At 35.5% G+C, this 14,699-nt stretch overlaps 1 protein-coding gene across 2 annotated transcripts; it reads left to right on the top strand.

The window, feature by feature from the left end:
• The first annotated feature begins 10,830 nt into the window (after window positions 1-10,830).
• On the top strand, window positions 10,831-12,625 carry LOC149029558 (protein RGF1 INDUCIBLE TRANSCRIPTION FACTOR 1-like). Of its 2 annotated transcripts, none has more exons than XM_089150995.1 (5): window positions 10,831-11,154; window positions 11,250-11,426; window positions 11,519-11,593; window positions 11,683-11,823; window positions 11,954-12,625. In XM_089150995.1, the coding sequence occupies exons 1-5, from the start codon at window positions 11,152-11,154 to the stop codon at window positions 12,314-12,316; spliced, it is 759 nt and encodes a 252-aa protein (XP_089007121.1). In that variant the 5' UTR covers window positions 10,831-11,151; the 3' UTR covers window positions 12,317-12,625. The 2 variants fall into 2 exon arrangements, with proteins under 2 accessions (XP_089007121.1, XP_089007120.1); XM_089150994.1 differs by having other exon boundaries at window positions 11,247-11,426.
• The last annotated feature ends 2,074 nt before the right edge of the window (window positions 12,626-14,699 follow it).

Here is a 14,699-nt window from a genome sequence, read left to right as displayed (position 1 = left end):
AGTGGATTGCAACTTTGGTCTTCTCCTAGGCCAATGCTTTAGAGACACTGAGCTCTGTTTTCGAACTCTAGAGACACGGTTGTTCATACGATACCTTCGTCAATAGCCAAACACATTTGCCGTCAATGGAGGTTAGGTGAAAAGGTTTGAACAAGCTAGAATGAGTCAATCACATATGACATAGAATAAGTCATGCTTGTCAGGGCGTCTGCAAAAGACTTGGACACCCTTGATAGATGATTAAGACTACGCAGCTCAAAAGGAAAAAAATGGAAACATCACTAGCAAGGACATCGCATGCATGGATGGTCGTGGGTGAAATCTCGACCACCCGATTTATATTTTCTTTTCTTTTTAATTTTTCAACCATACCTACCCGTAAAGAATGCAAAATGAGTGGTTGAGATTTCAACATTGACCACAAAAAGAGATCATGACCATACACAGGGTCATATCAGGCTAAGCTGAGCTCAACCCAAGAACTCACCATGGGCCATACCCACTAATTAGCTTAAATGTCGTTATCTAGGGATTTACCTTTGACGAGAAATGACGGAAAGCAGCCCAACAAATAAATGGGCTTTGCTGGGCCTTCTTTGGGCATGGGATGTTTGTCTGGGCCCACCTTAGTTCATAAATGTTACATATTTATGACGCGTGACTTAAGGGACCCTCGGTCGATGAAGATCTTAACGCTTTATTAGATTTTTTTCTCGGGTGAGTCATGAGTGTGGGGTTTTTAAAAAAAAATTTAAGAATCTCCAAGATAATTGATAAAAATATATATATAGACATCTCAAAATGATGTTAAATAAATTTTAAAAATATCTCTTAAAATTTCAATATAATACATTTCATCGACAATTTTGTTAAGGTCATGTTTACATAATTTTTTAATTTATAAATTATTCTTAATCTATTGTAACTAATAGAATCCTTCTGAAATGAAAAATCTTCTATTTAAAAGAAGAAATGAAAAATGTCTTGGCCTTACTCTAACATAGATTCCATTACTTTGGTTATGGGCATGTAGAGAAAAACAATAATTTAGGGTTGGATGGAAAGTTAAAGATTAGTTAACTCATAGGGCTCAATTCTTGTTCACATCATCAATTATTAAAATTTGGCAACTGCCTTACCAGATACTTGTGTTGTTCTTAAATAAAGAAAACATGTGTAAATATATTAATTAAATAATGAAAGGCGAAAAATATGAAGACATGCACTTGCCCGGGGATATCAATAAAACCTGCCCTAAACCAACCTTAAGCTCAGTCTAGTTTTAGTCCCATTTTTGGGTTATAAATTAATCAGCCCGACAACATTGGGTCAGGTTTCGGTTTTGCCCTCAGGCTAGCCCAACGCAACCCTATCTTAGTTAATTTAATTAAAAATTTATATTTAAGTTGGTTTAAAAATCAAGTACCCCACCAACCCTAAATATCTAAATATATTCCCATAAATTCCATTGTACTTTCATCTTTTTTTCTCTTACTCTTTCTCAAGATAAGGTGTTACCAACAATCTATCCTCATTTATGTTGATAACTTTAAATGTATATTATAGCTTTTTATATATTTATCTCCTTTGAAATTTTCTGAAATGAATCTAGTTAAGAATTGCTTTTGTAAATTTCATTTCATTAAATATTATGTTGCCTTAGAAAAAGTTTTCTATGGCCAACAATTAAGCACAAGGAATACGACGTACGTATCCTCCATCACAATCATTATTCTAAGGGCTCGGGCTTGGCCCATTCCTTAGTCAAGATGACCTTATTCTATTGTATGTATGACATTTGGTCAATTTCCATTCCTTGATTCGAATCGAACTTTATGTTTTTATGCATTTATCTTTTGTATTTCTATCTTTCTTTTGATGTGCTGTATTTCTTTTAAGTTCATGAATGAAATTTTTTAGCTTCCTACCAAAAAACAAAAAAGTACTGCTAGTTTATGATTTATACTAACCATGCCTTTATCACCCTACTTTTGCCTAGTCTTATCAATATTTTTTCTTCCAAAATACGTAGTTTTGATATTAATTGCTTTGTTTAAAATATTAGTAATTAATACTTTATTATTTTAGAAATTTTTCAAGGCCATCAGTTAATTGATTTATCAATGAGACATCCTATTTAGGAAAAGTATAACAATGACACCCTTTTGCTGTTAGGAAAGCATAGTTCAATGCTGATAGAAGCAAATTAAACTTTTCGAAACAACAATAATACCCTTGAATGGAAAACCCTACAATGGACTTATCTTCATCTTCCTCTACCTTCTGCAAGTATTCCTCTTTTTCAATTATTGCATCGTCTATATGAATTATTTTCTCCTATGAATATTTTTTTTGTTTTCCTCTCCTTTTCCTTCTTCTTCCCTTAGGATATGGGGATAATATTGAAAATGAATGATAAAATTGACTAGAACTAAAGGTGTTAGTAATAGAAGTTAGATTGATAAACTAGGTAACTCAAGAATGGCATTAATTTTTATGGCTAACTCAAGGGAAGGTGTAGAAAGTTTTCCTCTTATTTTTCAACAATTTTTTTTTTTTTTTGGATAAACGGATTGCTAGTTGGACATTCTTGTATAGCAATATTCTTAATAATATAAAATTATAATAAATTTGACATTCAAAAAGAGTATCCAAATTGAATGTTAAAAATATTAAATGGCGACCTAACATTCAATAATGTTACGTGACTTATGTCTTCCTATGCTCTTATCTATATATATAGCAAAAGAGAGGATGCAATAGTGGCAACATCACGCCCCATCGCTATACAATGTCCGGACTTATGAGTTGGACCTATGCAAGCATTAGCTCTGTAAACTACCATCACAAATATTCACTCCATTAGCGTAGCTCCACCGGTGGCCTAATAAAGTCTTCAGAAGCTAGTAGTGATCTCACGCGCCAGGTCAAAGAACACACAACTGCCCATACGAGAAACATAGGAGATGAGCGGATTCTAACCTGGGGCTGCCAAACCACATGAGAGTGACCTAAGACCATTAGACCACTCCCTATTATTTTATTTTTTTTGTTGAAACCTCCTACATGTATTAAACTCTCGCTATTAACCTTATCATCCATGTGGTAGCCTAAATAAAATCATTTTTCCCTTTTTTTCCTGTGGGGTTGGGTGTAAGATGTTGATAAAATCATATGTAGCTTTTTCACGTGGTCAAAGACTTCTATTAGCAACCAACAAAAAAAAGAGAGGCATTTTGACATATGTTTAAGTCTTAATAGTTAAAACTTATACCTAGTGTATAATCAAATTTAGATACATAATGAAAATAAAACCTATGTCAATAAGGGGATTTATGGAAAACACATCACTCAATTAATGATTTTTTTTATATGATGCTTTTGGTATTTCAATTGAGGGTGGGGGGAATTCGATACGATTATGCATCATGTTCAACTTTCCAATAAGATTCTACATTCAAAATTTATCGGAATTTTTTTCTAGTTGGGAATCATAGTTCCTCCAAACATGCCAAAGGTGATAGTGTAACTTAAATTATTCCACCCATGAAAGAAATTGTACAAAGAAGGATAAAAATGGTAATGATGCAAATCCAAGATTGGCTCATGGACCCCATTTACTCCAGTTTTCTCAACTACCCGTTCATTGAATAATTACCCAAATGAAGGATTTTGTCAACAAATTTGTGCTTAACCATCAATGAAGTATTTGTTTACTCTTGTTTATTCTTCTCACTTGATGTATTTTCTTTGGGGAGTACATGCAAGAGCATTCAAAGAGAAGAAGAGTACTACAACAAATGAATGCAAATTTGAAAAGTAAAATTGAGTTTCCAAAAAATATATATATATATATGTATTTTCTTTGGAAACTCAATTTTACTTTTCAAATTTGCATTCATTTGTTGTAGTACTCTTCTTCTCTTTGAATGCTCTTGCATGTACTCCCATTTTACAACCCTAGTAACTTAACAATAATGTCTCCTTCACTAAGTTATTTTTTTTTGTAAAAAGATTTTCATGCAAAAGCCCATGGAAAATACGTGGGGAGACTTACTAAATCATCTAACTACGGAGTAAAGTTCGGTCAAGTTGTCTAGCACCTTATTAAAACAAGGCCACCTTTGCTTGATTATTGGCCATAACATTGGCCCCTCTAAGAACATAAATAAATAAATAAATAAAAATAAAAAATAAAAAACACAACTAGTAAAGTTTAATGCAAGATACAAGATATCTAAAACCAAAGGCTCAGTACTCAATGGAACGGGCTTCATCGCATCCTTGAGGATTAAACTCAACTCCAAACTATCAGATTCAACCACCACGTTTATGAGGTTCAGCTCCATGGCTCCTTGAATCCCTCCTCAAATAGCTAATGCTTTCCCATCTATAATATCAACAAAGTGTGTAGGAATGGACCTTGCAAGTAGGAGTCCTTCCTCATTTCTAATCACAAACCCCAACCCAGATTTTTCATTTGATCTATTTCTGGTTGCATCTATGTTAACTGTACAAAAAGCAAGCTTTATTTATTTATTTTTATTTTTTTTGGGAGGGGGGACGAAAGGGAGGTGTCCACGGGGTTAGTTCACAAACCTACTGCCTTTTCATTGTGATGTTACCCGAGGATGATTTGCCATCCATAAACTCCTATGCAAGTTGAGTGGCCCTTATAATAATCTCACCCGGTTGCATATTGCCTCTCCTAAATACTCTTTTGCTTCATGCCAACAAAATGTGCCACAAGATAAATGAAGCTAGGCATTATAATTTCTTCCCCTCCTTGTTAGTCACAAAAAAAAAAAAAAAACCTTTCCATTGTCCTATCCATTCACCAAGTGTTTTGGGTTGTGACCAGAATTGATTGATAAAGGGCTTCCAAACCATATAACTCGTGAAAAGGGGGAGTGAAGTAATACATGCTCAATAGTTTATAGTTTATCTCTACAATAGCTACATAGAGAATCTGTATCCATGTTTCTTCATTGAAACCTCTCTCCACATGCAACAGCATTTGCTATAGCTCTCCATCAAATCTCCTAATTTTGGGGAGGGTGTGGTAGTTCCATACCTTCGTAGGTACCTCCAACCAAGAGTCTTTTCTTGAGGAAGATGGTCATCGCCTTTTCCCCTCATCGCTCTTAGTCATGAGAAGACGATAAGTTGATTTAACTCAAAATATACCTTTCCTATATTCAGCCCACACCATCTTGTCTTCATTTGGAAACAAAGAGAGATGAATCCTCAATATTGGTGTAGCTACATCAAGTTTAAAAATGTACTCAATCAAGTCTTTCTTCCACACCTTTTCAGTAAGCTAAATCAATTGCTCCACCTTTTAGAACTAGAACCTTACTTCTATCAAGCCAAGAAACCCATCTTGACTGCCAAACATTCACTTTGTCACATTTCCCTATCTTCACTTGTAAACCTTAGACTAGGACTTTCATTCTTTCTATAATACTCCTTCATCCCCACGAATGATTGCTTCTTAATCTAGCTTTCATGAAAGATGTTTGTGGGTAGTATATGGCACTCACATTTACCAAATAAGAATTGGGATTCCAGAAACAACCTCATGCTCCTTTAGAAAGTAAAACTTTATTGTGAAGATAGGGACCCTCAACCTTGAGCCTCCTATTTCTTAATTAAAATGAGTTAACTTCTTCCAAGAGAACCAATGGATGCACTGCTTGTCTTCTTTACCTCCTCAAGAAAAGGCATACCAATGCATTTATGTTTATCTCTAATTGTCTTATGCTAAGGGGCATACCCATCCCTTTTTAAAGAGTAATCCAATTTATTAGTCAAACTTCCTATTACTTAACACCATTAGTCTTCAGTTAATTTTTATTTTCCATTTCCAATACCCCCACATCCTAAGTTTGAAAAACATTCCATGAACCATGTTTTCCACCTTGTGAGGATTTATGATTGGGAGAGAGAAAAAGTCATAGATGGCCAGAGGAAGACGAAGAAATGAATCATACATTAGGTTTTTTATTTAAGGTTATTCTTGTCACTTTAAAATATGTGACTTTCTTACATTAACATTTATTGTGATTTCCTAATGGTGGTGGGTGCCTTTAATATATTTTTATCCTATAGGTTAATTTTTTTGGTCAACAAACTGAAAACTTAAGTATAAAAAAGAGTTAAAGCCAAGAGACCTGGACAATACAGACGGATTAAGCATAAACACTGGTGGAATAGTCCACCAAGACCTAGATAAAGAGAGATGACGAGCTCCCTTAGCAAGAAAATCCGCAAAAACATTTGAAGATCCAGAAATTTAATTAAAAAACACCCAACTAAAGGTAGAAGAAATTCACAAAATATCTGAAGCTAAACTAAGGCACATCCAGTCCAAAGAAGAAGGAAGGCCCTGCAAGGAGAGAATCGCTGGCATACAGTCAGAGTTGACTTGGATTTTCTCCACCCCCAAAGACCTTCCTAAAAGTAAACCATCTCGAATGGCAAGAAGTTCCATTGTTATAGCAAACCAACCCAAACAGTCCTTACACTGAGCAGCTATAAATGAACCTCGATGATCCCACAAAATACAGCCCATGCCTCCCTTGTTGGTATGGTTATCCCATGCACCGTCTACAAACACTTGACAACATTCAATATCCTCTGATGGTCTCAGAATAGTAGGAGAAGCAAAATCCCCTGCCAAAGATGACCTAGTTAAGAAATTATGAATGTCAACACAAATGAAAGAAAAATGTGACATAGTAGATCTAACTGAGATATCAAGGCCACGAAAAATAGATGAGTTATGAGTATTCCAAATACACCAAGCCATAGCTCTCCAAATTTGATTCACCCTATCCATTTCTCCACACCCTTTGAATTTTGTCTGGATAAACTCCATCTAATCATAAATGTCAATCCCTAAAAAATCTGACATATTGATGCGTAGGGGAGAAAGTTCCCAACACATATTTGCATGCGGACAAAAAAAAAGAACATGGGTAAAAGTTTCCCTTCCACAACCACAAATTAAGCATAGAGGTGCTAAAGCAATATGTCAAACAAGTAAAGAATTTGAAGTTGCAATAGTCTCATGAGATGATCTCCAAAGAAAATGTTTAATTTTAGGGAGAGTATGAAAATGCCAAATTTGTTTCCAAAGCGATGATATGGAAGAAGATGAAGCAGTATTACCTTGTGAATCTGCCATAGTGAGGCACTGAGAATATGCAGATTTAACAGTGAATTTTCCAGTAGAGGTTTTATACCAAATCCATTTATCTTGGGTATCACTACTAAGAATGGGAATGGTACGAATGGCCTCCACTTCAATAGGAGAGAAGAGGGATTGAAGACGAGCAACATCCCCGTGTGAATCCTGCCAATTAATGAGATCCTTCACCCAAGTAGGGCAATGATTAAGAGGAGGGCTACAAATACCTTTGAAAGGTAAAGAAGGAAGCCAAGGGTCCTTATAAATATTAACTGATGTCTCATTCCCAATTTATCTAATCAAACCCTGATTGAGTATATTCCTACCAATAAGTATACTCTTCCAACCCCAAGAGCTGTAAGATGGAGCTTTTCAATCTAGGAAAGGTGTATCTTTGATGTATTTTGCATACATAACTTGGGCCCATAAGGAATTAGGATTGGTCAACAGTCTCCAGTTTTGCTTGGCCAACAGAGCTTTATTAAAACAATGGACATCACAGAAGCCCAATCCCCCCTCCCTCTTACCCCTACACAAAGTCTCCCATTTAGCCCAATAAACACCTTTCCCTTGGTCATCCTTCCACCAAAACTGGCGAATTTTTTGGTTCATGGCTTGGCATAATTCCTTTGGAATGAGAAAACAAGACATAGCATAAACAGGAAGTGCAAAAGCCACAGCTTTAATAAAATTTCCTTACCAACCGGAGTTAACAATTTCCCCTTCCAACCAGATAACTTAGAAGTCAGCCTCTCAAGAACAAAGGAGAAAGTTTGGACCTTAGACTTTCCAATGGAAGAGGGAAGACCAAGGTAAACCCCATGTGACTGAGCCTCTTTAATGTCAAAAGTGGAAATAATATCACTCCTAACCTGGATAGGGGTCCTGGCACTAAATAAGACAGCTGACTTATCTGGATTAGTATGCAATCTCGAAATCAAGTGGTTTGATTGATGAATTAGATAATCTAGGGGTGATATTAATTTTAGGGGATAACTCAAGGGTGACACTAAAAATTTCCCTTTTCAAAAGAAGAGAGAAATGTCGGAGTTCCAAAAACATTGGCATCAACTGTGTTTGTGGACACACAAAGAACCATTTTCTTTATTCTTTTAAAATATATTTGAAATTGCAAAAGAACATAAATCAACAACTTTGATACCATGCTTAGATGCGAAGAAGATATGATACCATTTGTTAGCATATTGAACCAAAACCCTCATACAATTAAACAATCTTACATTACTTTTCGCTAGGGCGTCAATAATTATTTTATTCAAAAAGATGTAACAACACTAAATAAAGATAACCATTTTATTTACCAAAAAGTTGGCTGTGAAGGGGGAGCCAACTTAGTAAGATTCAATTTGGAAGTATCTAACAGTACATTTCTCACATTCTCAGGAAGATTAACGAACCTCGCTTCAGTCCTACTCATTAGCTCACTTGGAGATTAACAACATGGCTGACTCTAAAAAACTCTTTCCTGCGTATCGGAATGGGACCCTTTCTTTCTGTTGTTGTCTAGACTTTGTAGTACAGACTCCTTGGCTTTTGGCTCTCATAAATGAAAGAATAATTATGCACCTAAGTTTATGAGATTTACTCAGACATTTGTAAATCCGTTAATATATCTACAATTAACCCAAGAAAAAGACATGAAGGAATTAGACATATGTTTAAGATGATCTAATTTGTCCTTGGATCGACACAACACGAGACACCATAAATAGACCCTTGCTAGTACAAATGTTGTTACAATAGACAATGATCTCTTACCCAATTTGATGTACAGTGTAGGGTACACTAGAAATAGAAAAGCTATTAACTTTGCTTCCATGCTAGGCCAAAAACATGGATGGAAATTAATATATCAATAAAAATGATTCATTAATCCCTACCCTAGTGCTTTATTATGTTTTTATCTGCCATTCAAGTCTCAATGCTTACCCAAAAAAGAAAATTTTATTTTCTTTAAAAAATCAAAAAGATAAATTAATAAATGTTGAATTTAAGAATTTTTTTTCCCATTCAAAAACAGCTGTTTGATTTAAGAGTTGATGTGTGGGGAAAACTTTCTCAAGCATCCTAGAGTTGATTTAAGGTTATTCTTGTCACTTTTAATATATTTTTATCATATGGGTGGTTTGATTGATAAACTAGATAATCTGGGGGTGATATTAATTTTAGGGGATAAGTCAAGGGTGGCACTAAAATTTCCCTTATCAAAAGAAGAAAGAGATGTCAGAGTTCTAAAAACATTGGCATTGACTGTGTTTGTGGACACATAGAGAACCATTTCCTTTATTTTTTTTAACATATATTTAAAATTGCAAAAGAACATAAATCAACAACTTTGATACCATGCCTAGATGCAAAGAAGACATGATACCATTTGTTATCCTATTTAATCAAAACTCTCATATAATTAAACAATCTTACATACACTACTTTTCGCTAGAGCCAATAATATTTCATTCAAAGAGACGTAACAATGCTATTATAAATATAACCATCTTATTTACGAAAAAGCTGGCTGTGAAGGGAGATTCAATTTGGAAGTATCTAACTGTACCTTTCTCACATTCTCAGGGAAATTAACGAACTTCCCTTCAGTCCTACTCATTAGCTCATTTGGAGATTAACAACATGGTTGACTCTAGAAAACCCTTTCCTGCGTATCGAAATGGGACCTTTTTTTTCGTGTTTGTCTATACTTTGTAGTACAGACTCCTTGGCTCTCATAAATGAAAGTATAATTATGCACCTCAGTGTACGAGATTTATTGACTTTTGTAAATCCGTTAATACATCTAAAATTAACCCAAGAAATAGACATAAAGGAATTAGACATGTCTAAGATGATCTAATTTGTACTTGAATCCACACAACACGTGACACCATAAATAGACCCGTGCTAGTACAAATATTGTTACACTAGACAATGATTTCTTACCCAATTTTTTTTTTAATAGAAATTTCTTACCCAATTTGATGTACAGTGCAAAGTACACTAGGAATAGAGAAGCCATTAACTTCTGCTTCCATGCTAGACCAAAAACATGAATGAAAATTAATATATCAATAAAAATAATTCATTAATCCCTACCATAGTGATTTATTATGTTGCCATTCAAGTCTAAGTGATAAACCAAAAAAAATTGAATTTTGAAAATTAAAAGAAAAAAAGAAAGAAAATTTTTAATGTTGAATTTAAGAATTTTTTTTTCCCTTCAAAACAGCTGTTTGATTTAAAGAGTTGATGAGTGAGAAAATCTTTCCCAAGCATCCTAATGTGGGCTTGGCTCCTTCTGAAGTAACCAGTGGGGATGAGTTGGACATATCGCAGAAAGAGTCGTCCATTACTGTCAATCTGTCATGGCAGCAGCTAGCTGGAGCGGAGCGGTCACTTTTCAGTTATGAGGAAAAATCAAATCTTTTTACAGTTTTTCGTCACCGTAATTGAGAAAGGTCACCGTCTGGTCTTGTCATTTTGCAGAGGCAGAGAGAAGCAAAACATGAATTAAGTAATAACAATCCCGTTTCTACGGTTTCTAGGGTAGTCGTGAAGTTGGAGAAACAAAAAAAAGGCAAAAGCTTTTCAAAATTTTTCTCTGGTTTTGGTATTGGAGGCCACGCTAGATTACTACCTACAAACAAGCCCCTCTTTAAATGAGCCCAACCTTACCTTACCACTCCTGTTGCTTCCTTGGTAACAGTAACACAATACAGTAGTTGCAGCTGCGGGCGCCGTTGCCCTTTTTATACTCTTTCTCCCTCCATACACACACACACACCTCCTTTCTTCTCAAGCCCACTTTTGTTTTTCACTTCTCCTCTGCAATAACTGCTGGAGCCTCTCTGTTCAAGACTCCCTATGTACCATCATCATAAACAGTTCTATTCCTCCTCTTTACAAGAGCTTCGGAGATAAAACATTAAGTTAAGCAAGGAAAGAAAATGGTGGGTTTGGTACTGTTAATTACTTTGATGCTGCTGCTTTTTCTCTGGAATTAACTTGAATCTTGTTGTTTGTCTGTTTGGGGTGTTTTTAGCAGGTGGGTATTTCTTCTTTCCCTCACTGGCTTGAAGCCCTTCTGGGAGAGAAGTTCTTTAACCCATGTATGATTCATGAGTCTGCGAAGAAGAATGAAAAGAATATATTTTGCTTGGATTGTTGCACTAGTATCTGTCCTCACTGCTTAGTTCCTCACCGCTCTCACAGACTTCTACAGGTTTCTTCACTTTCCAGCATATCACATTTCCTTACTTTTTTTCTTCTTAGTGTATTTCTCAGTGTAATCTTGAGGTTCTTTGTTTACTTCAGATACGAAGGTATGTTTATCATGATGTTATACGTGTTGATGATATTGAAAAGCTAATCAACTGTGAATTTGTTCAAGTAAGTTGAACCTTGTTCTTCATCAAGGATAAATCTAATTTTTTTCTCTATTATTCCGTGACTGACGTAGTGCACTTGTTTGTGAATAGTCTTACACCACGAACAGCGCGAAAGTGGTGTTTTTAAATCAGAGGCCTCAATCTAGGCCTTTCAGGGGTTCCGGTAACGTCTGCACCATCTGTGATAGAAGCCTTCAAGACCCTTACCTCTTCTGCTCTCTTGCCTGCAAGGTTCAAAACGTTACAGGAAAAAATGAGTCACAAAATCCAAGTTCTTGGCCTCTTTGCATCTGTGTTTCTCTTAATTTCTTCTGGGTCTTGACCTTTTTCTATCATCTCTAAACTCTCTTGGTTGTTATAGGTTAATCATCTGGTACGAACAGAAGGTGGGCTAGGTAATTATCTATACGAGTGCGAATTCCTTCCTTTACCTGAAGGAGCCAAAGGCGAGAGCTGCGACCTTGACGAAGGGCTAATGACACCTGACTCGGTACTCGAATCGCCAGTTTCTCTACGCACATCTTCTGGTTCAAGCGCAAGTGGTGGTGGAGTTGTGGGTTGCAAAACCCTTGCATGTACTGCAACTACTGAGTTTGTGAAGAAGAAACGAAGCAACATCTCAGTTCCCCGGACTTCCTACCGTCCAACATGCTCACGAGTATCAGAAATCACAATGAGTTTGAATCGGCGAAAGAGCATCCCTCAGAGGTCGCCACTGTACTGAATTGGTACGGTAATAGAAATTAATAGATTCTTGAAGAATGTAGTAAAGGAGTAACTCTGAGTGGGTATTTGTCGTTCCTGTTCTTCTGGGAATACTCTATTATTTGATATTTGATACTCAGATGGTCTCTTTAAAGAGGAGGAGAAGCACAGACCTCCCAATTTTGTAGAGAAATTATTGTACTTTGTCTTTCCGTTCCCATTCTGGGGTTCCTATTTAATTCATAGTTTCCTCTTAGCATTTCCGTCTCTTACAGCTGAGAGATTTCAGAAAGGAGAAAACAATAGGGGATGGGGAAGAGGGACCTGCCTGCACCACATATGCTTTGTTCCGTCTCTTCTACCTTTATTTCACTACTTTTTCACTTACTGATTATATATTTTGAATTGCTCCACTAGAGTTAATTTGCCTTTAGTTTGGGAAGATTCAAGGGATTCTTCTGGGTGTTCAACTCAGTAAATTTTTGTTTCATCATGTTCGCCTAGCTTGCAGTTGTCATTTTCAGACTTCTAGGTATGGATATTTTGAGTGTAAAATATGTACTTAATTTTGTTATTGGTGGGATTTGTATCCTGCTGTGCCAAGTTTCTTGAGGGAAATGGTAGAGTTGCAGAAAAGCTTTTTATCTAACTGGGGCCTTAAGTTGGATTGGAAAAGGAAGAGAGTTGGTTAAATCTCACCCCCCCAGAGTGAAAGTGTGAAACCCTAGCCCATTGGAAATCTCAATCCTTTTCTCTTTCTATTTCTTGTTTTCTTCTACCCCTTTTTCTTTCCCCAGAGTCCATGACAGACAATTCTGGGTGGGTCGTCTATTACTTATTTCAACTTCCAAGACTAGCTAGCTTGCTTGCTGCCTCCCTTCTTGAGCCTGTGAAACATATTTGGCTCTTGGGGATGGTTAAAGCTGTTCCAGATGTGGTAGCTCTACTGGGTTTTCTATATTCTTGAATGCTCTTAACTGCTGTTTTTGGTTTATGTCTAGTTGTTACTCGTGTAGCTGATGATGTGTTTATGGAAATTATTTGTGGCATTACATAGTTGTAAAGCTGTCTGGAATTAAATGTGAGTGAATGTGGGGTAGGTGTGGGCGATGGGTCTAGACTCTGTTCATGATCTTGATAGAGAGTAGTATTGCAGAGCTTGTTGGGTTTTCTCTAGTGGTGAAGACATGGCCGACATGCAGCTCCTTGTGTTGGTCATTATTCTCTTTGATTCCTTAAAGGTTGCTGCTTGGTTTTGCAGTACATTCTCTAACCTCTTTTTCTTGCCAGTAAAGTTTTTGTAAGGTGATTTAGGCTTAGGGGCCGTGTCATGAGTCTATGGGCTATTCAGAGCTTTTGAGATTTGAACCAAAAAAGAAAATTTTCTAAGTTTTTGTGATAAGCTGCGTTTGTCTACTGGAATAAGGGTGGGTTCGGAAAAAAAAATGGGAATTTTTTTTTTGAGAAAGTATGCTTTTTCATTAAATTTTTAAGTGTGGTTTGTTTGGTTGGGGTGAGAAAGTTGGGGACTTGTTTGGGGAGGTGGTAAATTTAACTTTTTCATCCTATGTTTTTTCAAAATCTTACAAAATATATGAGATTTTGTATAATTGAATTAAAAATTAAAAAGTAGGATTCATTTACTTTCATTTTCCCCCATTCCACTATTCGTAAAGTTTACATGTTTTTTTTTTCTCACTCCATCTTTGCAAACAAGCGCAACCATAGTGTGTTGTTGATGATAAAAAATATTAGAAGGGGCTTCTAAATTGGGGTAAAGTAAGGGTGACTTTTGTCTCTGAATTTCTTCATTTGTTCACTATTATTTTTTATAAAATCTCACCTTAAAGTAGTGGATTTTTATAAGAGAGGTGTATCAAATGCTTTGTTTTATAAATAGACCTCTTAAATTAGAGAAGATTGTCACTTTATTATTTCACCTTTGTTAAACAAACCAACTTAGATTTGAAGGAATAATTTTTAGTGCTAGAGTTACCTTAAAATTAATGTCACCTTCGAAAATAGTTAATTTACAAATTAGACCTCATATGGGGGAAAAAATATATTAATGACACTTTTTGATGTTAGAAAATTATAGTTATATGTTGATATAAGTAAGTTAAAACTTTTTAAAAATCTAAGAGTATACTTTAATGACAATGGACTCGACTTCTTTTAACTCAACTGTTCCTCTTCGTCTTCTATTCTTGTATATTCATGATTTCTATTCTAATATGATTATTTTATTTTATTTTTTTGTCTTATTCTTTGTCATTTTCTTCCTTTATAATGTGGGAATAATGTTAAAATAAATCAATAAAAATGAACTGAGACCACCTGAATGAGTAATTGACTAATAGGGGACTTGATTGATAAATTGAATAATGTAATGTGGCATTGAA

This window comes from Hakea prostrata, chromosome 1 (genome assembly GCF_041222555.1).
Source record: "Hakea prostrata isolate BN-2017 chromosome 1, UWA_Hpros_2, whole genome shotgun sequence".
Classification (NCBI taxonomy): domain Eukaryota; kingdom Viridiplantae; phylum Streptophyta; class Magnoliopsida; order Proteales; family Proteaceae; genus Hakea; species Hakea prostrata.
This window is presented reverse-complemented; position numbering and strand designations above follow the sequence as displayed.